This window comes from Cryphonectria parasitica (assembly GCF_011745365.1).
Source record: "Cryphonectria parasitica EP155 unplaced genomic scaffold M406scaffold_10, whole genome shotgun sequence".
NCBI classification, from domain to species: domain Eukaryota; kingdom Fungi; phylum Ascomycota; class Sordariomycetes; order Diaporthales; family Cryphonectriaceae; genus Cryphonectria; species Cryphonectria parasitica.
This window is the reverse complement of record NW_024468918.1, coordinates 518703-541547: the sequence shown is the minus strand read 5'-3', so window position 1 is coordinate 541547 and position 22845 is coordinate 518703. Positions and strand designations below refer to the sequence as shown.

The window sequence follows — 22845 nt, the reverse complement described above, 5'->3', positions numbered from 1 at the left end:
TCCACCATGACAAACAAGCACCTCGCTGGCCCTGCCTCTCTCTCTCTCTCTCTCTCTTATTCTAGATCTCACAGGGTGTGGATGTGTAATGTGTGTGTGTGTGTGTGTACGTGCGCGCGTGTGTGTGGGATAAATTGTGGTTGGTCCACTTGACCGTTTGTTTGTTGCTGATCATCCAGGCCTAGACCACTCGGAACGCTGGCGATAGCAACGTTTATCTCTGCTTATGGCGACGCTCCTTGCTAGGGGGGGTGTGAGGGTATGATTGATCTTCGCTGCCGGTACTCCTCAAGTGCTCTGTGCGTGCCTAGATAGATGCATGTGTATGTTGTCCCAACCAACCAACCAACCAACTGGAAGGGAAAAAAAAGGATAACTGATTAAAAAAAAAAACCACCCCGGATAATTAAATGAATAAGCTGATAATAATAACGATAATAATGCAGTCTCTTCTACTAGGAGAAGGATTCTTAATCATTGGTTCTCATTTACCCTCAATCAATCTCCTTTCCTTGTTCCCGCCCCCCCCTTCCCCCTTATCAAACCAACCTGGAATGACTTATCGACGACGTTTTTTCCCCAACAACTGATACTAATAAGACTGCCACCAGGGGGGGGGGGGCCAGCGGGATTAGGTCTTTGTCGGACCAACAAAACACCCCCCAGACCGCCCGTCAGCCCCGGCATACTTAGCCCAAGCCCAAGCGATAGTTGCTGTAACTTGCTGAATCTCGTGCGACCCGATGCTGCAGGTAGCCCTATTTGTTGCAACCAACCGACCAACCAATCAATTTCACTAGCCAACCAACTGGCCTCGATGTGAGATTCAATCCCTCCCTCCCTCCCGCATTTCTCCCCTCCCTTGGTTCCTGTCCCGTCCCACCACCCCTTTTTTTTACCTTTTGTATTCACACACACACAGAGAAAAGACAGAGAAGAAAGGAAAGGTGGAAAAGAGGAGGAAAAAAAAGGAAAGAAAAAAAAAAGAGAAATAGAAGAGAGGTCCTTAAAACATGAGTGGGGAGTATGAGAGAGGCAAAGAGAGAGTATACATCTGCTCCTAATCATCCCTCTCTTCCTTTTTTCCAGGAATAGAGGGAGACAGACGGCGCCATGCACGTCAGATCGGGGGAACAAGAAACCTCAGCAGCCACTGTCCTCCTCCCCCCGGCCAACAACCCTGTGCCGCTGGCCCCCAAATTCAGCTCGCGTTACACATTCCCACGACATACTTACAAACATACACAACATGACTACATAAGCTTGTCTCACAAAAACAAGGATGAACACAAAAAGAAGAGAGAAAGAGTTTGTTGTTGCATTGTAGACGGCAGCTCAGCACGACGCCCGCATCATGAGACCTAGGCCGGATGCCCATGTCGGGTGAAACATTCAGCTCTCTTCTTTTCTCTCCTAACACCTTTTCGGTATGTCCTCTCGGAGCCAAGGGCCAGGATCTGATGTATGTGTACAACAAAAGCAAGTGTATGTATGTGTGTGTGTGTGTGTGTGTGTGTGTATGCTTTGTGCGCGCACCATATATCGCGGGTCGTTTTGGGGAACTGGAAAAAGAAAGAAGAAAAAGCCATTGGCGTGGCGCGTCGGGGGGGGGTGGGGGGTACAGCGGCTTGTCTCACACGGGGGCGGACTAGTTATGTAGTTGTTATGAAGAAACTTATTTTGTTCTACTTCATTGCCTCTTTTGTATCCAACTCTCGACGACGATGGCGGTAGTGTGTGGCGCGCTCTCGGTCTGCAATATGAGCACCGAGGACCTGCAGGAAAAAGGGAACCCACGTCAAGCTGAAAGATGATCACGCGCCGTCTGTTTCCTTTTCCCGTCCTCCTCCTCCCTCTCCTCATAGTCGTCCGACCACGCCCGTTCCGTCGTGTAATAATATTGAGCCGAGATGGAGACTAAAGCTGACGCGACCGGTGAGTTGTATTGTGTGTGCGCGTGTGTATGTGTATGAGTGTGAATGGCCAGACGACATTCAAGCCATCAAGGGCACAACCGAAACACGGGTCGGGGTATTCTCCCGCTCGTCTGCTCTTTTTTGTCTGAGACCTGTCAGGTCTTGGCGGCGTCTTCATTCTATTTTTCACCTTGTGATCTTACCTGATGGGAGGGAAAGGGCCGTGGGAAACCGACGTGGCTTCTCCTCCTCCTCCTCCTCCTCCTCCTCCTCCTTCATACGCCCTTTGATCACACCGCATCACAGCGGTACTGAGGGTGAATTGGCAACGATTGGGTAAGTACACACACATGAAAGGCCGCACAGACTCTCACTGTGCTATTGAATTCAAGGATCAAGGGGGTAGCCGCCGGATCAGGTCAGATCACCGTGGTACGAGGTCAGCTTCATGCCGCGGCTGCTTGCATTGCGTGTGTTGTATCGGACCAGGGCAGTTGTATCTGGCCTCGTGACCGTCTCTTTTTTTTTCTTTTTTTTTTTCTTCTTCTTCACGCCCCCCACGACGGGAACACATACACGGTAGAGTAAGACGTGACCAAATATAGGAGACCTTTTTCTTGACACATCACAAGCAGTCTCGCAAAAGGGGGGGGAACTTGGGGTCATACACATACACAAGACAATGTAATAGCCTTTGGAACCATCACTTCTTCCATGTCGAGCTAGCATAGTCTCCCGGAGTCACATGAAGAATCCTTTCTCTGGCGTGGGGTCTGACAAAGTACTGGTCGTGGCTGTCGCAGACACATAACATACCAATAGGAAAGCATGCCCACGTCAGTCTCCGTATTATGAGACACTGTCTCATGGGACTGACCGAAAGTATCAGCAGATCCCACCAAGACAGACACGGAGCACACCGAGCTTTCGCGACGGGGGGGGGGGGGGTCCGACCATAGGGTCGTGCACAGGGCATTGACTGGTTGTCCGTTGGTCGTTGTCCACTTCGGCTTATCCAGCCCAAGGCTGATAGCTCTCGTACTCCAGGAGGAGAGGATATGGGGCTTTGACCGAAGGACCATACTTGTGGAGGAGAGATGAAGCATCTTTGGGTCGACCAAACTTGGGAAGACCACTCAGTAGGGAAGAAGAGCCGTTGGACAGTCGAAGGAGAAGCGTAGCAATTTGCTGCCACAGAACCAATACTCTCGATAGGCCATGTATCGAGTGATGGTAGATTGCTCGACATTCGCTCTGGAGCTCGACTTTCCCCCCTTCTTTGGCACCCACGAGTAGTTGAGCTGTGTCGTAAAGGCAGCGTGACATGGCTGATCTCTCTGACGGTTACAGATCCCTCATGACCTCGCCCACAGCCCTCGCGGCCATCCTCTTCCTCTGCTCCTCTGGTAGGCCTGCGCTCATGTCCCTGACCGCCTGTAGCTTGCGCATCATCTGCTCGACCTTCTCGACGTCGTCGCCGTTCAAGTCTTGGGCGGTGGTGTCCTTGGCGTCATCGTCCTTGTCGTGGTCACCGTGAGGAAACGGAATCTTGTCTTGCGCTGTCGTGCCCTGGCCGCCGCCCTCCTGCCCTATTTCTCTCTCCATCTGGGCTTCCCATATCGCCTTCTTCAGGCCCTCGAAGTCCTCCCTGTCGAACCCAAAGTTCATGTCCTCTAGGTCGAGCTCCTCACCATCCTTCTCCTCATCATCACCACCGGCATGGGGGTCATCTTGTCCTGCACCAAGCACATCATCCCCCTCCTCTGTAAGGACCGATGCCCAGTCGTTGGACTGCAGGGCCTCCAGGACACGAGGTATGCCAACCTTTTCTACGCGAACAATGCTGTTAGTAACCTCTCTAGCCCAGTTCAAGAAAGCCTAGCTTACCACCAAACTCATTTCTCTCCTCCCCTCCTGACGAGGCCGAAGATGAGGAGGATGACGACGAGGGAAGATGTACAAACTCCAGCCCGGCATCCCCACAGACCTCATCCCAGACGTCCAAATCATCCAAATGCGCCACCTCGCCCACCCCAACGGCCAGGCTGACCCCGTCCCACTCCCACCCGCCGAGGCCTTCCCTGACGACCCTCCCAACCTCCCTAATGACAATCTTGGCCTGGTCTTCTGCTGTTTCAGAGGAAGAGGAGGAGTCGTTGTTGTTAGACGATGTCGACGAGGAAGTGGCGTCCTTGGCGTGAGGTGGTGGTGGTGGAATCGCAAAGACGACGACCATGCCGCCCAGGACCTCAAGCACCTCTTTTGCCTCGTCGGAGAGGAAGGTGGCGGCCCAGTCGGACGGGGTGGTGATCAAGTCGAGCCATATGGGGACTGTGGTGGTGTAGTAGGCTGTCTCAAGGTCGAGGTCATGTGTAGTACCCGCCAGTGAGGATGATACGGGTTCAGGGAGTTTGCCCGTCAGGTCTGGTGGAAATTTCCTTTGTGTTAATGAAAATTTTGTCTTACCTATGAGGAAAGAGAAGGGAGAGGAGGAGATGATCTCTAGGCCGGTATTTCTGCCAAGCACGGATGAGAATCTTCGTCGACTTACCCTGGACGACGCGGCTTAACAGCTCTGTGTTTGCGTCCAGCGCCACAGCCAAAATTCTGCGAGGGTTCGAGATCTTCTGTGGGATCCCCATTGTGACTGAGACTCTTGAATCGTGCAGGTTCACTCTGGTAATGATTCCGGCCCTCTCGAGGCCTCACAAATATGGCCAAAGGTAGCGGGTTTCATGGGTGGTCAAGATTGGAGTGAGTGAGGCAGGTGCTGGATGAGATGAGGTCAGATTGGGTTGGTTGTGATTACTAAGGTGTAGAGCCCCTAACCCTAACCCTTTTAATATTTGCATACTGTATCTTGTTCCCAGAGTCAGGTCTGAGGGAAACAAGAATATGAGGCAAGATGCTTCTTGATGGGTTAAGCTGTATACAACTCTCATTCGAATGTCCCTATAACACTACTAGTATATGAAGGAGAGTTACAATCGTTACTATAGCTCGAAAAATATACACGCAACGCTCTACAGCTTCGGAAATAATCGAAAACAATCATGCCTTGATTATCTGAAGGAATTATCGTCTCTCACTTGTTTGGTGTAAGGACTTGTCTTAAAGGTGCAGTCTTCTCTCCTTTCTCCCTTTACTCCTTCTAAAAAGGAAGACGGAGATGATTTGAGTGATCTAAATTGTATCTGTAGATATAGTAAATAGTGCGCAACAAAACAAGACAAGAAATGAAAAGAGAGACGATACATCAGCTCATAATGAAAGTGATGTGATTACATAAGCGCCCGCTCATCGTCGTCTATTCCAAGGATGAAAACATTTGATCTAGGCTTCAACATATATTTTCTTTGATAGCCAACCCAGCTCAGTATTCCTCTTTTCATGGTTACCAAAGGCCGAGGTGCACGTCCTTCGCCCTGAGCGCCGTTGTGCGTGCCACTGTCAACGGCTACGGCTACAGCTACGGCAACAGCAACGATGCTGTATGGACGAGATTGCCCTTATGGTTGGCGCCTTCCTTTTCCTGCTCCTCCTCGTCAACTAGAATACGTCACACGTCGACACACGCAGGGCCACTTCCTTCTTCCGGCACCAAAACTGACCTCATCATCACCCCCACCCATCCGCAATAGCCAGGCCCCTCCTCCTGATCTCGCCACCGTAGGAAGCTCAGGCTCAAGCAGCAGCAGCACCACCACCTCAAGCAGGACGAGAAAGACAAAACAGGGAACGCATTGGTAACCATGGGCGCAGCGCCGCGCCGAGATCGACATGACCAGCAGGCAACCCCTCGCCTACAACCGCATCCCACGTGTGCCCACTCACGACCCGCGCGAGCCCTCTCCTTATGGCCACAACCTCTACCGCGGCGTTTGCATCTGAAACCTTCCTTCAGGAACCACGCTCGCCGATATCATAGCCGATATCATACAGACTGCCCCTGTGGGCCTCATCACCTCGGCCAAGCTGCTGTCTCCTCCATCTTTCTCTCCTCCCCCACAAGCAGCAAGGAAAGCACCAGCAAACGGTGAGAAGAAGAATGACGAGTCTCAACCCCCCCCCCCGGCCCCGTCACTGCCTATATCGTCTTTGGCAGCAAAAAGTCCACCAGAAAACTAGCCCGCGCCGCAAGGGAGGGAACTTTTCTCGTCTGCGGCTACAATCCACACATCGCCGTCGACAAGTCAGTTGCTTACCACTGGAATGCCGTGCGCCGTACCGACAGCCGTGTCCTGCTCATCCGTGGCCCAGTACCACCACCACCAGCAGCAGAAGCAGTAGGAAATGGGGCCTCTTGGTGGCTCACCGAGAGAACGCCCAGGGAGGCAATGCTAGCAGACACAAAAGCTCTGAGGCAAGCAGGACCCCTCGGCGCCCAGAGCGAGCCGGTGGTTTATTACCCTGTGAATCTGAATGACAGGACAGTCAGAATAGAGTGGCAATTCCTTTCGTCGGTGCAGGCGAGGGCGATGCGGCGGGTAGTGGAGGGCGGTTTGGAGGGAAAGGGGTGGAAGTGTAAATGGGGTAAGACCCTTGCTGGGTGCATAGGCAGGAGGAGATGTTGCCTTGGAAGCTGAACCAGGAGCAGGCGTGGTGGGATCCGCTGAGTGAGAGGGGGGGGGGGGTGGATTCTATCAAGCTGCTCAGTGGTGGTGGTGATGATGCAAGCCGTAAACCGCGGCCCGAAGAGGCATGCACAGATTACTCTATAAGCCTGCGATTCCTATAGAGCGGTTGGTCGCTGAGCCGAGGATTGGAATTGGGACAGGAGATGGAGAAAACAGGCAGTGGCTGATACCATCCTTTGCACACAAGGAGAAGGTTCCTGGTGAGACTGGGTAGGGTTCAAGGTAAGATGAATAAGGGGAAGAAAAAAAACCAAAACCAAGGGCATTTTGCATTGGAAGTCAAGAGATACCCCGAGTGATAGAGACTAGTATCCATCAATATAGTGGACGAGGGCCGTCATTCTTATCAAGTTATTCAGAATATATTCACAAAGGCATACAGAAATGGAAGCAAACGCTCTGTTGCGAAGAGCATTCGTACAACGAAAGACCGATCCCCCACAACCATGCTGTTGCACGTTTCATGCCGAACATGCTGATCAACACTCTTCTTCCTCCTCTCCTTCATTATCATTCCCTCTCGTCCCTCTCGTCCCTCCTCCACCACCTCCTCCTACCTTTCCCTCCTCTAGCCGATCCCACTCCCGCCGCCGTTCCGTCGACCACTCAATGATCCGCATAAGGTCCCTCGCCCGCAACCTTGCTGCTGAAGGGACATACAATCTCGCATCCCCACGGATCGGGCCCATGCCGTCTGTCGGCTGCCTGGTCGCTCTGGTCCTGGCCTTGGCTCTGATGTCGGCCAGGGCTGTTGGATAGGAGGGGTTGAAGGGTAGACGGCGTGGTCTGTTGGCTTGTCGCGTTGATCGCCTGATGGGACTCTGTTGTTGCTGTTGCTGCTGCTGCTGTTGTGGTTGTACATGGTGCGGAGGACCTCGTGTGCTGCTCGTGCTCTGACGATCTCCTCTTTCTGTTCTTCTTTCTCCTCCCCCAACAGCAACATCATCCCGCCGCCGATCATCAACCAGCCCCTCCTGATCTACCAAAACCTCATTCCCCTCCTCGTCAATAATCACCCCAAGCGTCTCCTCTTCCTCTTTCTCTTCCTCCTCCTCCTCCTCCTCATCATCAGTCCCACCATCATCACCATCAAAAGCCACTTCACCATCGTCATCTTCTTCGTCTTCCCCCTCAAAACCATCCCCCACCATGACCCTTCTCGGCAGATGCGATCTTTCCCTCCTTGGAGGCGCAGCAAGCGGCAACACAGCCCTCTTAGGCACCCTAATCTTGGCCCGCCCCGGCCTCGTCCTGTAGATCTTATCCTCCCCGTCGATATAGTACGTCGTCGGGCTGATCTCAGAACCGCAGCCAATATCCCCGTCACTATCATGATCATTATCATGAATGTCATCATTCAGCACGACGAACTGCAGGACATCTCGTGGTCGGTTGCTGTCGCCGCCGCTGCTTCTGTTGTTATCATCCGCCCTGGCCACTGCGAAGCTCACGCCGACGTTGCGGTGCACCTGGTCGTACAGCGTGCTGGAAGGGTCGGACGGGTCCTGGAACCGGATGTAGCGGCCGGTGCGCTTGGGGATGAACCCTGTGCCGTCGAGGTTTCTGCTGACGCCCGTGTGGGCATCTTGTAAAGTGGTCGAGGACGAGGCACCAACAACAGCCTCGCTAGGAGTACTGCCATGTTCCATCTGCGACGACTCCTCCTTCTCATCAACCTCCTCCTCCTCCTCCTCCTCCTCCTCCTCCTCCTCCTCCTCCTCCTCTTCTCCTCTTCTACCTGCTGTTGTCCCCAGAGCAGACCGCCCCCTCCAAGCTGCCCGAAACTCCACCACCGTCCCCGCCCAAGTCGGCTTCTCCTCATAAACATGATGCTCCCGATCCACAAAGTAAAAAGCTCCCCTCCCCTCCTCATCAATCGCATGAAACCGAATCACCACTGCCGCCGTCTGCCCTTCTTTTGTCCCTGCCGCCACATCTGCAGCTGTCGTCGTCGTTTCCGTCGTTTCAAAGGTGAGCCCATCCCGTGGCCCAACCCAGTCGTACAGGTCCGGCGCCGCTGAGTGCGGGTTCTGAAACATCAACTTGATGCTCAATGGGCTGTTGCTACTGCTGCTGCTGCTGTCGTTGACACTGACCACTACAGGCTGGTAGCCGCCCTTCTTTCGCCTGTAGAGCTGACCGCGCTGGTGCCCGGGTGCAGTGGGCGGCGGGGTTGGCTCAAATAAGGGTGCGTCGGAGGCGCTGTTGTTGTTTTGGATATCCACATAGGCGCTCACGACTTTGGTCCCGCTCCTCTGTGCTGCCCTGCGCGAGAGATACCATAGCCCATCCTCGCCCAGATAGCCTGCGAAGACAGGTTCTCGAGACATTGTGGTAAGGAGGTTGCTTGAATGGATGGGTCTGGTGGATCAATACGTGTTCTGAGTGAACTGTCTTTGGGAGAGAGAAAGAAGAAAGAAGACAGAAAAATATAAAGATAGCGACCCGGTGGTTGAAAGATTCACTGTGCTTGGTGTGATTTTCGTAGCAAAGCTGTCACATATTCTGAGAAATGCACAGCGCAATTCATAGCAATGGAAAGAGAAAGAAAAAGGAGAGGAAAGGATACCTCTCCGATGCGGTAAATACACGACATTTGTTCCTCCCCAGAACCCTTTTCCAGTGGTAGTCCGCCCGAGATGGACAAAGACGTACCTCTCCACGCATTGTTTCTGCCGTCGAGCTTGCTCGTGAGAACTAGTCCTTCCGCAGCGTCAGCCACAAAGCAGCCGTCTAGATCCGGAAGAATCATCAGGAAACAGACGCTTTTATAAATTTGGGGTTGCTCTTGTTTATGGATGGCGCTTACACAAGGTACTCCACTCGCTTCTGGACCGACACACGATAAATCACGTCGTTCATGGCAGTATGTTGTTGAATATGATGTACCCTCGGTGAGTCGTTGAGGTAGTATGTTCCTTATTACATCCAAAAAATAACACGCTCTCTACATAGCACAATTAGAGGCAGTGAGAAAGACAGGAAAAGAGAAGAAGGGGAAGAGAGGAAGAAATTAAAGGAAAAATCAAACCTCCTGTACCTACACTCTCACCTTTTTCCTCCCCCAAATATCCCCCACCAAACCCCTCGCCCGGACCTCAATCTCGTCCTCCGACCCACCACTCCACCCTCCCAGGACAGCCTCCCTCACCACCGGCTCCCCCGTCACATGACTCACATTAGGAACTTGGTCAAGATACCCAAACATGATCCCCGCCTCCATCAGCAGCTCCGTCTGCGTGCGCCTCCTCCGCCGCCCCCTGGAACGCTGCACACGGCCGCTTCTGGTGCTGTCGCTGCTGGTGGTGGTGCTCTTCCTCCCAGCGGCAGACGAACCACCCGGCGGCGACGCAAACCGTCCCCTCGCGTCCCGAGGCTGCGGCGGCGTGGCGCCCGCCGCACGGAGCTGTGCCTTGAGGGCCGCGATGGTCGAGTCGCGCTGGGCAACCTGTGCACGGAGGCCGTTGAGAAGGATGGCGGTGGACGTCTGGGTCGCCTGGGTCGACGGGTGTCTCCGCGCCGGGAGCGAGGGTGGTGGTAAGGCTAATCTGGTCGGCCTTCTTCGCTGCGAGGAAGGCGGCGTCAATGCAAGAAGCGTTGTGGATCGCCGAGGGGTGAAGTAATGCGTAGTCGCTGGACGACGATCAACAGGCCTGCTGCTCCTGAGATGCCCGTCAGAGTTGAAAGCTTTCGGAGAATCCGCTGCCGAGGACGGCTGAGAAGTATCTGCATCATATTCAGCATCAGGACTACCAACCTCGCCCAGTATTGTCGTCTGTGAGATAGGAGAAGGCCCAACAGAATAACGAGCGGACGGCGTGTCGCTCCGGGTCGTGGAAGGCAAGACAGAAGAAGGAGAAGAAGGATGTTTTTCGGTGATGTACTCATCTAGCCAGGCGGGCTGTCCAACTGCTCGTTGTTGTCGCCGGGATAGCCATTTGACAGCACGGAGGCCGGCTTTGGTGTGTGGTAGTGAAGACATTGTTGTATACGAAAGATCTTAAGTCCACAAACAGAAAATTACAGCAATAGGAATGTCAATGCCCTACGTTGTGTAAAGCCAGTAACAGTCTATTTTCGAGGCCGAGGCCAGGGCCAAGGTCCACAAACTCGCATATATACCGATCTAATGCGATAAAAGAAGGCAGCTTGGTGGCTCTCCCTGCCTGGGGAGAATAATAACCACCACCACCACCACCACCACAACAACAATAAGGCTTTGTCTCCTCCCATTCATAATGATCGAGGTGGCCGATACAAAATGGCGAGAGACCGTCAAAGACAAGAAGACAGCAAGTAGAGGACAAAGAAGGAAGCAGAAAGGAGAAGAGGAACAAGTCATTGTCTAGAACAAAGAGAGGGGTCAAAATAAGAAAGAAAACAAGAGAAAAGAGAGAGGACTGGTTGTGCTGCGTCCGAGTAACACTGATGAGACTTACACTCAAATCCCTACCTGACATTTACACATAGCATTCAACAGCAGATAGAAGTCCAACATCTCCAGTCACCTGTTTGTCTCATGGTTTGAGCAGATTGACCCGTGTCGAGATGGACAATCGTGTAGACCTCTCTGGTAACAGGGGACCGAGTACCCCTACCCCAGGCCAAGATGCTGCCGCTGCCGCTCAAATTCGTCACCATGCCACGGCTTGTCTTGCGTAGTGATGGCCATGTAGTCACTCCCAAGTATTACACCGTAATGCTGTGTCACCCGAAAATCTCACCAATGGCGGGGCTCGGAGCTCAATAGTGTCGAAGTGCGCAGCATACCAGTCAGCTCGGAGCCACTCACTGCCAACGGTTCATCACATTGGGGGCAGTTGGCAGGGTACACATCCCGCACGCCCGCGCCCTGCCGCAGTCAGATGGCATATCCTGCTGCAGAACAGATTCCTGGGCATGTCGCCACATACTCCCTTCAATTCTGCGACCACCCCTAGAGACATAAAGACCTCGTATCAGTGACCAGAAACGCATGTGCAGTATATTGGGAATCACCTGTCACCAGTCGCAGCGGGTGCTGGCCAGTATGTGCCGCGGGCTTTTTGTTCGTTTTCTTTGTCTCCCTTGCTCCGTCGGGTCCTTGTGTGCGCGGTTGTCTCAGATCTTTTGATTGTCTAGCGAAAGTGCTGTTCACTGTTGACAAATCGCGAACCGACTGACTGACCAGTTCAGAAACAAACAGGGGCAAAAGGCCGCCGATGCCACGTTTGACAAGTATCTTTTGTTCTTTTTGTAATCTGCACACGTAGGAATGTTGGCAATCATGGCCAAATTGCATTTGTCGTCAAGTTGGCATGATGTTTCGCAGTTATTGAGGGCGTGACACGGCAAATCAGGTTGAGCAAGTCGACTAGAGGGTTCGTCTTTGTTTTCTTTCTTTCTTTTCTTTCTGGTCTGTTCTTTTCCCCCTTTGTTCCTTTGCTTTCTTGTTCTTTTTTAAGAGGCTGCATTTGATTGCGATTTTGCTGTTTAGGTTGTCATTCATTCGAGAGGGGGGCACAGTGGTTGTCAGGAGAGTTCTGCTGAGCTCCGAGTCAAGTTTGGGCGCTATCTGTTGGACGTCCACCTCTCCCAGAATTTTCGATACAGAGATTGCGATGTCGTTCCCCGTCTCAAATGCCGAAAGGTTCCAAGCAAAGGCTGGGGCGGGGGAAAGAGCAAGGACGAAATAGATGAAGACCGTACAGGTGCAGAGCAAGGAAATTCTGGGTGCAGTTCTGGTGGTTCTGGTGAGGCTGAGGTGCAAAAAGGTATCTCTGAGGGCTCTCTCTCGTCGATCCGAGCCGAGAATGAGCGGTCGCCGCAAAAGCCCCATAAATTCGTGTCGTATTCGCAAGAGAAAGAAGAAAGAAATTAATAGACCAAGACGAGGCCTATGTCGTCTCACCGCGCGAAGAGGCAGGCAATTAAAGTGAATCTCCATTGCAGAGATGTGACAGTAGCAAGGCCAGTCGCGCAGTGCCTAACTAAAGGGGGTTGTGTGCCGAATGACTCCATGTCCGCAAACTTTTTCGAATTCCGACCAGATTCCCATTCCCATAATCGACCGAAAAGAAGACCGAATCCCGATGAAACTTACTAAACACCGCAGTCGAGGCGCGAGGGACCTACCACGTACGCCTTTTTGTTGGTAGCTTCGGAGGAGCTTAGAGATCGCCCGCTCGACGGCCACCTAAAGAGTTCAGTCACGACCATAACGGGGGTAAGAGTCACGCATACTACCGTAGGTGTCTCCACGACCATCAGAGCGAGACGCACCATCGCCATAGCCACCAGCAGCAGGAGGGCCGTCACGCGGGGCACGGTCGCCGCCGCGGTCGTAGCGGTCGAAGCCAGCACCGCCGCCGCCGCCGCCACCACCACCACCACCACGAGAGCCGCCATAGCGGTCATCGCGGCCACCAGCGTACCGGTCGATGCCGCCACGGTCGTCGTAGTCACGACCACCACCACCACCACCACCACGGCGGTCATCACGGAAGCCGCCTCGATCGTAGCCGCGATCGCCGCCGCCACCACCGCCGCCGCCGTAGCCGCGGTCGTAGTCATCATAGCCGCGGTCACCACCACCGTATCCTCGGGAGCGGTCGTCATAGCGGTCGCGGTAGCGGTCACGGTAGCGGTCGCCACCACGAGGACCGCCGTAGCCACCGCCGAATCCACCGCGGCGGCGATCATCGCCGTAGCGGTCGCCGCCAAATCGGCCACGAGGCTCTTCTGACCAAATGAGTATCAGCAGCAGGTTAAACATTCAGGCTAAGGGGGGGTAGACGTACTAGGAGGACCAAAGTACTTGCCGGGGGTCGGGGTACGGGGTCGAGCACGCCGAGCCTTCTCAATAGAAAGGGTGCGTCCCTCGAACTCCTTACCCTGCAGACCCTCCTTGGCAGCATCGGCCTCGTCAGAGGTGACCATCTTCACGAAGCCGAAGCCTCGAGACTCCTTGGTGTGGGGGTCGCGCATGATTTGGCACTTCTCAACGGTACCGTACTTGCTGAACACACGGGTGACCTCATCCTCGGTCAAGCGGGGGTGAATGCCGGTCACGAAGAGGTTGGAGCCAGGGTTGACAGCGCCGTCGTCGTCACCGCCGCGATCGCGATCCTCAGTCTTGCCGGGAGCGCTGCAGAGAGGAAAAGAAACGTTAGCTAGTGATTGGAACAAGGAGTATATTGCCAGGAGGAAGGGCGCCGTTCAGAAGCTTACCGGTCGTTGCCGGTGGGCGAAGCGGAGCGACGGCGACCAGCGTCATTGCCGTTGTCGCTGCGAGGAGACGCGCTGCGATTGTCGCGGTCGTAACGAGGAGCCTCGTCTGAACACATGTCAAAGTCAGCATCACACGACTGTTGCTTGCATCGGCCGTTGCGCGTCCTTGACCAGTCGCGTCAAGTGCGTCGAGGTACAGTCCATGGAGACACACACACAACGTAGGAAGGATGCAAACGTACCATCAAAGCGGTCACCGCCAGGGTTCTCGTAGTCCATAGCAGTAGTAGCCATCTTGTGCGAGTGATTGATTTGACACAGTTGAGAGAGGGCGTGGTGATTTTGTCGATGATGAGAAATGGTATCGAAAGAACAAAGGCGGAGAGTGGATGTTGTTTGTGGGGGGAAAAGAAGGAGAAAAATAGAGATGGGGTATCGTTAGAGAAGCGTCAGCTGAAAGAGCTGGCTTGCTGTTTTGACGATGATAGTGATGAGGGACTGAATCACCAGATCTTGTGTTCTTCCACACCGAGAGAATGTGAGAGAAGAAGTGCAACAACGGGAAAACCACGAGTCGCGTTGTCAAGAGGGAGAGGAGGTGTGCGGGATGGATGGACCTCTCTTGGTCTTTGGATGTTGGAGGGAAGAGAAGGAAGTCAGCAAGCAAAAAGGCAAGAGTGGAAATTTCAGCAGGAACGAAAATGGCCAAGGGAGGCACCAATGTTGGTCTGTGCAGTTAGTGTCAGCTCCCTTTCAACCAATGAGAGTGGCTGGCTGACGCCTTAGCGGGTCACCAGGCCCTTGAAGGTCCCCCCCTCCCCCCAAATCCCTGTAGCCTTCTTGCCCCTGTCACCCGTGTCTCCCTTTTGCCCCCAAAGTCCGCCCCAACACTCCGAAGCCTCAGAATTTGGGATCTCAGAATCCCCTGCCCATCCCTCCACTGCAAGCAGGTGGAGCCCTTTCTGCAGCCACCAACAACTAAAGTGATCCACAGTCCCCAGATCTAGGGCGAGAAGTGCCTCTGATTGTCGGAATATGACGTTACTATACACAAAATCCTACCTCAGCTTTGCATGTTGTTACTGTGTCATATCCCGTGTAATTAAAACCCCCCAATCAATTTGTTGAATGGCCATCACGTAGGGGCAGAGTGATAAGAGTGTTCAGCCTCAGATCTGCAATCAGGACCAGAGTTTCTCGGAGAAGGGGAAGCTGGGATACGTGCGTCATGGCAAATTCTCCTTGAGTATGTACTTGTGCTCCAAAATCGGAGAGCCTTTCTATTCGAAAGAGAGGAAAGGCTTGCAGCTGCTATGGTGTCTACTGCAAAAGAATTCCAAAGAAGCCAGGCAGGCAGCCGCTCAAATTTCCCATTCTAGCCCCCACCCTCTTCTCTTTTTTTGTTCTTCTTTCCGTCCCCCCCCCCTTTCTCGTACCAGATAACGTGAGATTATCTGTCATTACAGCTCCATCTCCTCCATCTGGCTCATTCCGTAGGCCTTCTCATCTTCTACTAGCGCCTTGACATCTAACTCTACAGCCTCCGCAGCGTCGAGGAAACTCAGCGCCTCGGTAGCCTGACCGCCACATGCCCTCTCCAGCGCGAGGAACGCAAAGTGGCCGCCCACAACCGGTCTAGCCCTGAAGCCCAGACCATCAGGGTAGCCGCCTGTCCCCTCAGTATCATACAGATCCGTAAACGGGTTGTCTGTTGTGCGTTAGTCCATCATCATAATTGACTTCCGCCTTTTATACGCACGAGGGGAAGCCTTACCTGTCGTCGTCTCGTTCAGCCACTTGGCCACCAACGTCAAAATCTCCGTCCGCGTCTGCTTGCTCGCGACAGCAGCCGCAAAGAACTCCCAGTCGCTCTTAGTGTACAGGTGCCGGCTGTCCAGGGGCAGACCATATTTTTGCATTACGTTGTGGTACCAATCGCTCGCCAGCTTGTAGACGTAATCAGGAACAAAAGTCGAGTCCTTCTTTGGGCTAGCCTGCTCTTTGATGGGCGACTGCTGTGACTGTTGCCACCCGGCAGGCAGGCTGGCGTCGGTTGCAGACCCGTCGGGTAGGTGGAAGCAGAGCAGTGAGTCGGCGTAAAGGTTGTAGATGGTGGTCCAGGCGCCGTACCATTCGTACGAGAGCTTGGGGAACAGCTTGTCTCTAGAAAGGCCCAGACCCTGCCATTTGTCGATGTAGTCGTCGGCGATGTCGCGGTAATACTTGGCGTCCTTGGTCTCGCCAAGGATGTCTGAGATCTCGCTCATGGCCCGGATCCCGATGATACCCTTGAGCGCCAGATTGGTCTGCAGCCGCAGCCACCCGGCAAAGTCGTCTGTTGACAGCTGATTCTTGGGCTCGAGGGACTCCTCGATGAGGTAGACGGTCCACTGCTTCCATAGCTTGTATGACTTCTTGATCCACTTTTGGGCCTGCTTGAGATCGGTTGTGCCCACGTCCTCCTGGCCATACCCCCACGACCGGTCGATACCGTTCTCGTCCACTATCGATGTGGCCTGGACCTTGATGGGGTCGCCCGTGTTCACAAGCGGGGTGGTAAGAAAGGCGGGCTGCGTGTCGTACTTATAGGCGTTGACCAGGGCGAGACCCATGATCAGCATGTTGCCGCACTCCTCCAGGGGCATATACTCGTCATTACCATCACTGTGGCCAGTAGCGTTAGGAAAGTGGTAGCCGAGGTCGTGCATGGTGTACTTGTTGGGATACTGGCCGCTTCCCATGTGCTCCAGGAGGGGCTCCAGGAGATAGGCCAGCCAGCGAGGGTTGGTGTAGAGGAAGAATGGGAAGGACGGGAAGATGACGTCCACCGTCTGAAAGTTGCCGTTGGAAGAGATCTCTTTGAGGAACAGGATCGGGTTGTCAGGGGTTCCTGAGAACTGTGTGGCGCCGAGCACCTGGCGTGCGGACAGAGCTGCGATATCTCGATAGTCGGACGACCCCGAGGCGTACGCGTCGACATCGAGCTGCTTCGAATAATTGCTCGCCAGGGCGTTCACCTGTGCGAAATCCGAGTAGTGATATTTGATCATCTCCTGATCCGTGGGGAAGTAGGTTGCCCAGAACGGGCGCATGAAGGTAAGGCCCCTCGCCGACGCAAACTGGACCACGGGGTCTTGCACCAGGGCGAACGTGAACATGACACTGTCGGTCTTGACGACAGCCTTGCTCTGCCGGGAGTAGCCGTCTTCGTCGACAGACTTGCCGGAGGAACCCAGCTTGAAGGCCTTGGAGAAGGCAAACACAGGCTCTTCGTCCATGATCTTGCGGAAGTTGCCGTCGATGTTGTTCCTCAGCCTGCCCTCCGAGGAGAACTGCTTTCGCAAGACAGCGGAGATGCCGCTCTCATGCTGGACATGCTGAGGGGCAGAGAAGTAGAGGGTCCCCCACTCGGCTTGATCAGCAAACTCTGTGAGCAGCTGCTGGGTCCGGCGCTGTATCCTCCACGACTTGATTCCAGCACCCGCTGAGGAATCAGCCTTGGGCTCTGCGTCCTCCAGACTCCATTCTATATCGTTGTCTCTGTTTCCAGTGACCCACTCCCCATTTAGATCGATGTAGAGGTTCACGTCGAAGGAACCCTCCACGTAGACTGTCAAGTACGAGGCCGGCAATGACTGTCTCAGGGTCGAGGTCGGGGTGATGGGAGACAGGAATGATAGCGTCAGTGTTAAAGGCAGGGTCGCGTTGGGTGGTAAGATCGAGTAGGTGAGGTTCGTAATGGAGGCGTCGAAGGTGGCACCGAGGTATTCGGGGAAGGCGACTTTGAAGTCGTGAGAGCCTCCCAAGGAATCGTGTGGGCGGCCAAGCAGCGGGTAGACATGACCAGCCTCTGGCACCGAGGCCATGACCGAGAAACCGATCTAGACGGGGTGTGTTTGTCAGCACCACGAACATTTCCCTATCCGAGACCATCTTGAGGGCCGCTCTGTTTCTCTACTACGAGTCTTTCTGTTCTGATGCTTGAGAGACTCACGTGGTTTCCTGTCCAGAAGATGGGCCATTCCTCCCACGGCGCATCACGAGAACGGAGCCAGGTGCTCAGGTATGGATTTCGCACGATCAAAGGCAAAACAGGAGGGGTGAGAGTCGAAGCGCTCGCGAGAGCGGCCGCAGCGGCCCCGACTAAGAAACTCAACCGCATGTTGGATAGCAATCACCGAGTGGCGCCTGGAAACAGCAGAAGTTGCTGCAGGCAGATGGCAAGTATATGGGAAATCTCAATGGCAGACACAAAAGGCGGCCCAGAGGATGCGGGCAGATTGGTCTTCGACGGGCCGGCGCCGAGAAGGAAGAGGAGGTGGGAGCACCACAATTGCCACAAGGATCAATGCACAGTGAGGCAGAGCAGCAAAGAGGATACACCAGTATTGAGTACACACACTGATGGGGACAGGGAATGGAGGAGAGGAGGGGAGGGGAATTGAAAGAGGTCCTTGGAGGAGAGAGCAGGCAGGATTTGGCTTGGGGCCAGCTGACCGAGGTGTACCACAATGGTACCATGATACTACTATGTAACAATGCTATGTTGGGAAGAGCTGCACTTGTACTGTGCAAGTAGCCCTAGTTGGCACCAAAGTAAGCCCCTGAGACTTGGTCACGTCAGAGCTACAGCTGTAACAATATGGGGTAAAGTTGGGGCAATTGGGGCAGCTGGGGCAATGGAGGACCGGCGATGACGTTGGGCTAGCTCCTCTTGGTGCTGCCTGCCCACCCTACACACACCCTCCAAGAGGATGAGTGAGCTGTCATTGACCGAGTCAGTGAATACCAAGCTCTTCCATTTCCTCAATCTGATGGTTTGTTCACTCAACCTCCCATCCAGCAGATGAAAGTCTAATCATGAGGAACTTCTACCTTAAGAGCACACATACACACCATAACAGAAACAGACAAAACAGATGCAGGCACCGAACCAAAGAGCCAAGGTCAATGCAGCTGCCCCTCTACAGCGTTACCACCGCACCACTCCTCCCCCTTGAAGGGGTTGCTTTCTCCACCCAGCCGGAGCTGGCCAGAGCTGGACCCACTGCATCTGACCTGGCACGCCTGGGCGAAACCGTTGTCCCCACTGAGAAAGGGAGCCGCTAGAGAGAGGAGGGGCATAAAGAAGGATGAAATCTGGGGAAATTGACATGGGTGCATAACTGGTCTGTCTGTAGCAGGTACTGAGAGGGGAAGAAGTGGAAATGCAGGTGACGAGAGCAAACCTGGCTCTGGATGGCAGCAAATGATCCACTCCAGATCACAGGCTCTCGCTGTTCTGCTTGAGGCACCAGGCAGGAGAGATCTATCTCACCGTCAGCGAGGCTGTGGTGGCCGTCTTTTTTTCCCTTTCTAAATTTTTTTTTTTTTGGTTGACTTTTATTCTTTCTTCTTTTCCCTCTTCTTTTTTGTCCTGGTGCAGCAGAGGCACTGGACTAGATGTTCGCAATCTGGGCCGGTAGTCACCTCGAAGTTACTCTCGAGCAGTCGAGCTCTTCGCAGCAGAGGTCGAGCCAGCGGGAGCATGTGATTGCGAGTGTATATGAGGGGATACCCGTCTCTTGACTCCCCTCCACATATCCACTCACCCACCACAGACCTGTTCAGACACGTCTTTTTCTAGACTCTGCAGGTCACGACAAGAGAAGGGGGGAAATCGTACGATGTGAGCAACCTCGCAGGATCGATCACGCCGCGGCTAGCTCCGGCCACCCGGAGACGGGCGTTGAACCGACAATCTTCTTATCTACCGGCCTGAATGGGCAAGCCTGTACGGAACAATGTTACCACGCGAAGCTGGGGATTTTCCAGGTTATTGGGTCTCCTACGGAAGGGCTCGAAGCTAGTACAACAGCGCACAAAGGTTCTTTCGTCATAATCCTGCTCCGGGCGGTTGCCTGCCGAGGCGGAGTGGCGAGTCTTGCGGCCTCGGGACATGCAGACTCGACGATCTCTGGAATCTGCCGCGTCAAACTTCCCAGGTCTGGCCTCTTGAGAGATCATTTTTTCTTTTTTCTCTCGCTCTCTGTCTCCCCTCCCCCCTCCCTTTGCCTCTCCACCCCTCCTTACCGTTCCTTTCTTTTTAACTCTGCTATTAACCGACGGCCATTATAGACTCTCCCAAAAATGGGTCCTGGCCCTGTCCAAGGAGCACAGCAACAGTATATTCCTCGACCACGGCCAGAAGATGCCGTCGAGTTATCAAAGCTTACCTTTTCAGCCGACGGGACTTTTTTCCAACAGCACAATCGAATCTTTCTCCACAAGCCCCCTTCCAATGGTGCAAAACCAAAACCCACGATACTATGCATCATTCATGCATCATCCATTGAGTGGCACTCTTACTAGTAGTCGGGTAGGCATATATCCGTTCCAATCAATATTTCCCAAAAAGGCGCTGGCCCTCATGCAGGAGCACCTTTTGTCGGCAGCGGGCGCCGCAGAGTGTGATTATGCGCGGGAAGGCTATCGGTAGCACCTTGAGCCCTTCCGCCCCATGCACTGCATACTACATATGTGCCGCAGATCACCCGCTTGCCGATGGACGCGGTTTTGGAGACGAGGAGGAGTGGAAGATCGTCGCGTAGAGGAGGGAGCAGATTGGGACGTCTGGGAACAATAGTACCAGAGGCCCAAGACTATAATTACATCTCGGCATCCTCGAGAGCTTGAGTTCTGGTCTTGGCCGAGTTGATTCTCTTAATCATCGCTTGCACACGCCTAATACTCACACCCGCATGTATATATACTTACATATATATATATTTACACATAAACTTTATACGTCAGCTTTCTTTCTTCACCAGGCTGGACTTTTCTACCTTGTTTTTGCTTTCTTTCTCTTCTGCTGCTGCTGCTGCTGCTGCTTCTTCTTCTTCACGCTTGCGATCCACACCAGTTTTTGTTCAACACCAGGACAGCCCACGAACCATGGCCCTGCTACCCCTGAAAGGCAAGGTGTTTGCGATCACAGGAGGTGCGAGCGGCATCGGCCTCGCTACCGCCAAGAACCTCTCCAGCAAGGGCGCCACAGTCTGCATAGCAGATGTCGACCCGGCCGCCTTGACCTCGGCAGAGGCCTTCTTCAGCTCGCAGACCCCCCCAAGGAGGTTTGAGACCGCCAGGGTGGACGTCTCGCAGCGGGTCGAGGTCGATGCGTGGATTGCAGGCATCCTCCAGACTTTTGGGCGGCTTGACGGCGCGGCCAATGTGGCGGGGATCATCGGGAGAGGCCACGGGCGAGACGCCGTGACGGACCTGGACGACGGCGAGTGGGACCGTATCCTGTCGGTGAACCTGACGGGGATGATGTACTGCCTCCGGGCAGAGCTGAGGAGCGTGGTGGACGGCGGGTCGATTGTGAATGTCTCGTCGATCCACGGGACAAAGGGTAGGAATAACTGCTCATGCACACACACACACACACACACACACACATCTCTTCCACTCTTTCCTGCTCCCCTCCCCCTTTTCTAAAGGCTGACTGACATGTCTGTGTACGTCCTCAGGCTTCGCGCAGCATGCTGCCTACGACGCCAGCAAACATGGCGTGATCGGGCTGACGAAGGCTGCGGCCCAGGAGAACGGCGCCAGAGAGGTAAGGGTCAACGCCGTCGCCCCGGGAGCGATTTACACGCCCCTGATGCAAAAGAACTGGGACCTGGTCGGGCGCTCGGCGGATGCGCCCTTTGATGACCCGAGCGCGATTCCTCGACAGGGCACCGCGGAGGAGGTGGCCAATGTGATCAGCTTCCTGCTGGGGCCCGACAGCACCTTTGTGAGTGGGGGTGTGTATGCTGTAGATGGAGCGTGGGTGTAATAAGGGATTGGTGGCGCCGTCTCTTGCTTGGGGTGGGCGGGTTGGGACTGGACACCTTTGCATAGAATGCTCAGATCAGCTCTAGACAACTCTTTCTTTTTCTTTGTATCTTCCGTCTCTCTCTCTCTCTCTCTCTTTCCTCCTTTCTTTCTCGACATCATGAGAGCACAGGTAGAACAAGCCATCAGATCAAGCAACAAGAATGAAAGGAGGTCGAACCATGATTCTCAGCTGGTTCAGAACGTGTGACTACATTCTCGAGATGTTTTGCGAGAGGGTATGACAGCAAAGTTCGTCAAACCGTAGATGCTTACTGGCAAAGTGTGCCAGACGGAGGAGAAATCTGCTCTCGGCTCCCCAACTCGTCCTCCTTCTCCTGCGGTCCCTTGGACGCCTGTCTCTTCACCACACGTCCTCTGGATTGACCTCATGCGCCATGCCATCCTCCCTCACATGCTGCCTCTTGACATCCCTCTTGAGCGCCAGCCGCATATCATACGCATCCTCCCCGTCCCGCGTGGGATCCTCCGGGTTGTCGCCATAGTAGTCCTTGACAACACGGTAGACGCTGTACCCCAGGTTCTCGTAGAAAGTGATGGCCTTGCGGTTGGACGCGCGCACAAAGAGGTCGACGAACCAGGCGTCGCTGGCGTCTGCCACCGCGGCGAGCTGCTCGCACAGGAGCTTGCCGATGCCCAGGCGGCGGGCCTCGGGGGCTACAGTGAGGGCGGTGATGTGGGCGTGCCAGGGGAGGTAGTGCTCGGAGCCCTTGTAGTACGCTGGGGAGGACTCGAGCTTGCCCATTACTTTTGAGGGGGGTACGAGTCAGCCATGATGGTCATATGTATTTAAGAAGAGAGAGAGAAAGAGAAAGAGAGGGAGAGGAGGAGCTCACGGTAGCCAATGATGTTGCCGTCCTGGTCCTCTGCAACCTGGAACAGTGAAGGCCATTTTGCGTAGTACTGCAGATAGAAGCTGAGCTCATATGTCTCGGTGAAGGGGTCGAGGTTGCATTTTGAGAACTTGTTCACGTCGTCGGGCCTAAAGCGCCTGAAGTTTGCCATCCTGGCGTGGCTGATGTGTGAGAGAGTGTGTGTTGGTTGTCCTTACAATGAGGCTCACCTCACTCGATGGGATTTTTTCTCGAATCAGATATGGAATGACAAAACGGAAGAAGTAGAGAAGGAAAGGGGGCAAAAGAAAATGAGGATGCAAAAAAAGAACTGCACTGAAATGCAAACACGCCCACAGCTGGACAACC

General features: G+C 54.1%; 7 protein-coding genes across 7 annotated transcripts; 1 reads left to right on the top strand and 6 right to left on the bottom strand.

The window, feature by feature from the left end:
* Positions 1–3260: 3260 nt before the first annotated feature.
* On the bottom strand, positions 3261–4558 carry M406DRAFT_65449 (uncharacterized protein; the record flags this gene model as incomplete). Its single annotated transcript, XM_040924932.1, has 4 exons — positions 3261–3745; positions 3804–4018; positions 4094–4340; positions 4468–4558. The coding sequence occupies 4 exons, from the start codon at positions 4556–4558 to the stop codon at positions 3261–3263; spliced, it is 1038 nt and encodes a 345-aa protein (XP_040771234.1).
* Positions 4559–9475: 4917 nt separating this feature from the next.
* Positions 9476–10535, bottom strand: M406DRAFT_75584 (uncharacterized protein; the record flags this gene model as incomplete). The annotated part of the gene is made up of 2 exons (XM_040925884.1): positions 9476–9500; positions 9598–10535. The coding sequence occupies 2 exons, from the start codon at positions 10533–10535 to the stop codon at positions 9476–9478; spliced, it is 963 nt and encodes a 320-aa protein (XP_040771233.1).
* A 1524-nt stretch (positions 10536–12059) lies between these two features.
* On the bottom strand, positions 12060–13273 carry M406DRAFT_109245 (uncharacterized protein). The gene is made up of 2 exons (XM_040915345.1): positions 12776–13273; positions 12060–12728 (listed from the first exon to the last, which is right to left on the bottom strand). The coding sequence occupies exons 1-2, from the start codon at positions 13232–13234 to the stop codon at positions 12519–12521; spliced, it is 669 nt and encodes a 222-aa protein (XP_040771232.1). The 5' UTR covers positions 13235–13273; the 3' UTR covers positions 12060–12518.
* A 91-nt stretch (positions 13274–13364) lies between these two features.
* On the bottom strand, positions 13365–14384 carry M406DRAFT_358563 (RNA-binding domain-containing protein; the record flags this gene model as incomplete). The annotated part of the gene is made up of 3 exons (XM_040923934.1): positions 14005–14384; positions 13763–13868; positions 13365–13679 (listed from the first exon to the last, which is right to left on the bottom strand). Coding segments are annotated over exons 1-3 (471 nt in total), but the record flags the coding sequence as incomplete, so codon positions are not given.
* Positions 14385–14974: 590 nt separating this feature from the next.
* Positions 14975–17924, bottom strand: M406DRAFT_296980 (DUF1793-domain-containing protein; the record flags this gene model as incomplete). Its single annotated transcript, XM_040919286.1, has 3 exons — positions 14975–15470; positions 15537–17643; positions 17757–17924. The coding sequence occupies 3 exons, from the start codon at positions 17922–17924 to the stop codon at positions 15223–15225; spliced, it is 2523 nt and encodes an 840-aa protein (XP_040771230.1). The 3' UTR covers positions 14975–15222.
* A 2771-nt stretch (positions 17925–20695) lies between these two features.
* On the top strand, positions 20696–21584 carry M406DRAFT_343387 (NAD(P)-binding protein; the record flags this gene model as incomplete). The annotated part of the gene is made up of 2 exons (XM_040921863.1): positions 20696–21155; positions 21274–21584. The coding sequence occupies 2 exons, from the start codon at positions 20696–20698 to the stop codon at positions 21582–21584; spliced, it is 771 nt and encodes a 256-aa protein (XP_040771229.1).
* Positions 21585–21986: 402 nt separating this feature from the next.
* On the bottom strand, positions 21987–22648 carry M406DRAFT_334927 (acyl-CoA N-acyltransferase; the record flags this gene model as incomplete). Its single annotated transcript, XM_040920985.1, has 2 exons — positions 21987–22390; positions 22480–22648. The coding sequence occupies 2 exons, from the start codon at positions 22646–22648 to the stop codon at positions 21987–21989; spliced, it is 573 nt and encodes a 190-aa protein (XP_040771228.1).
* Between the last annotated feature and the right edge of the window lie 197 nt (positions 22649–22845).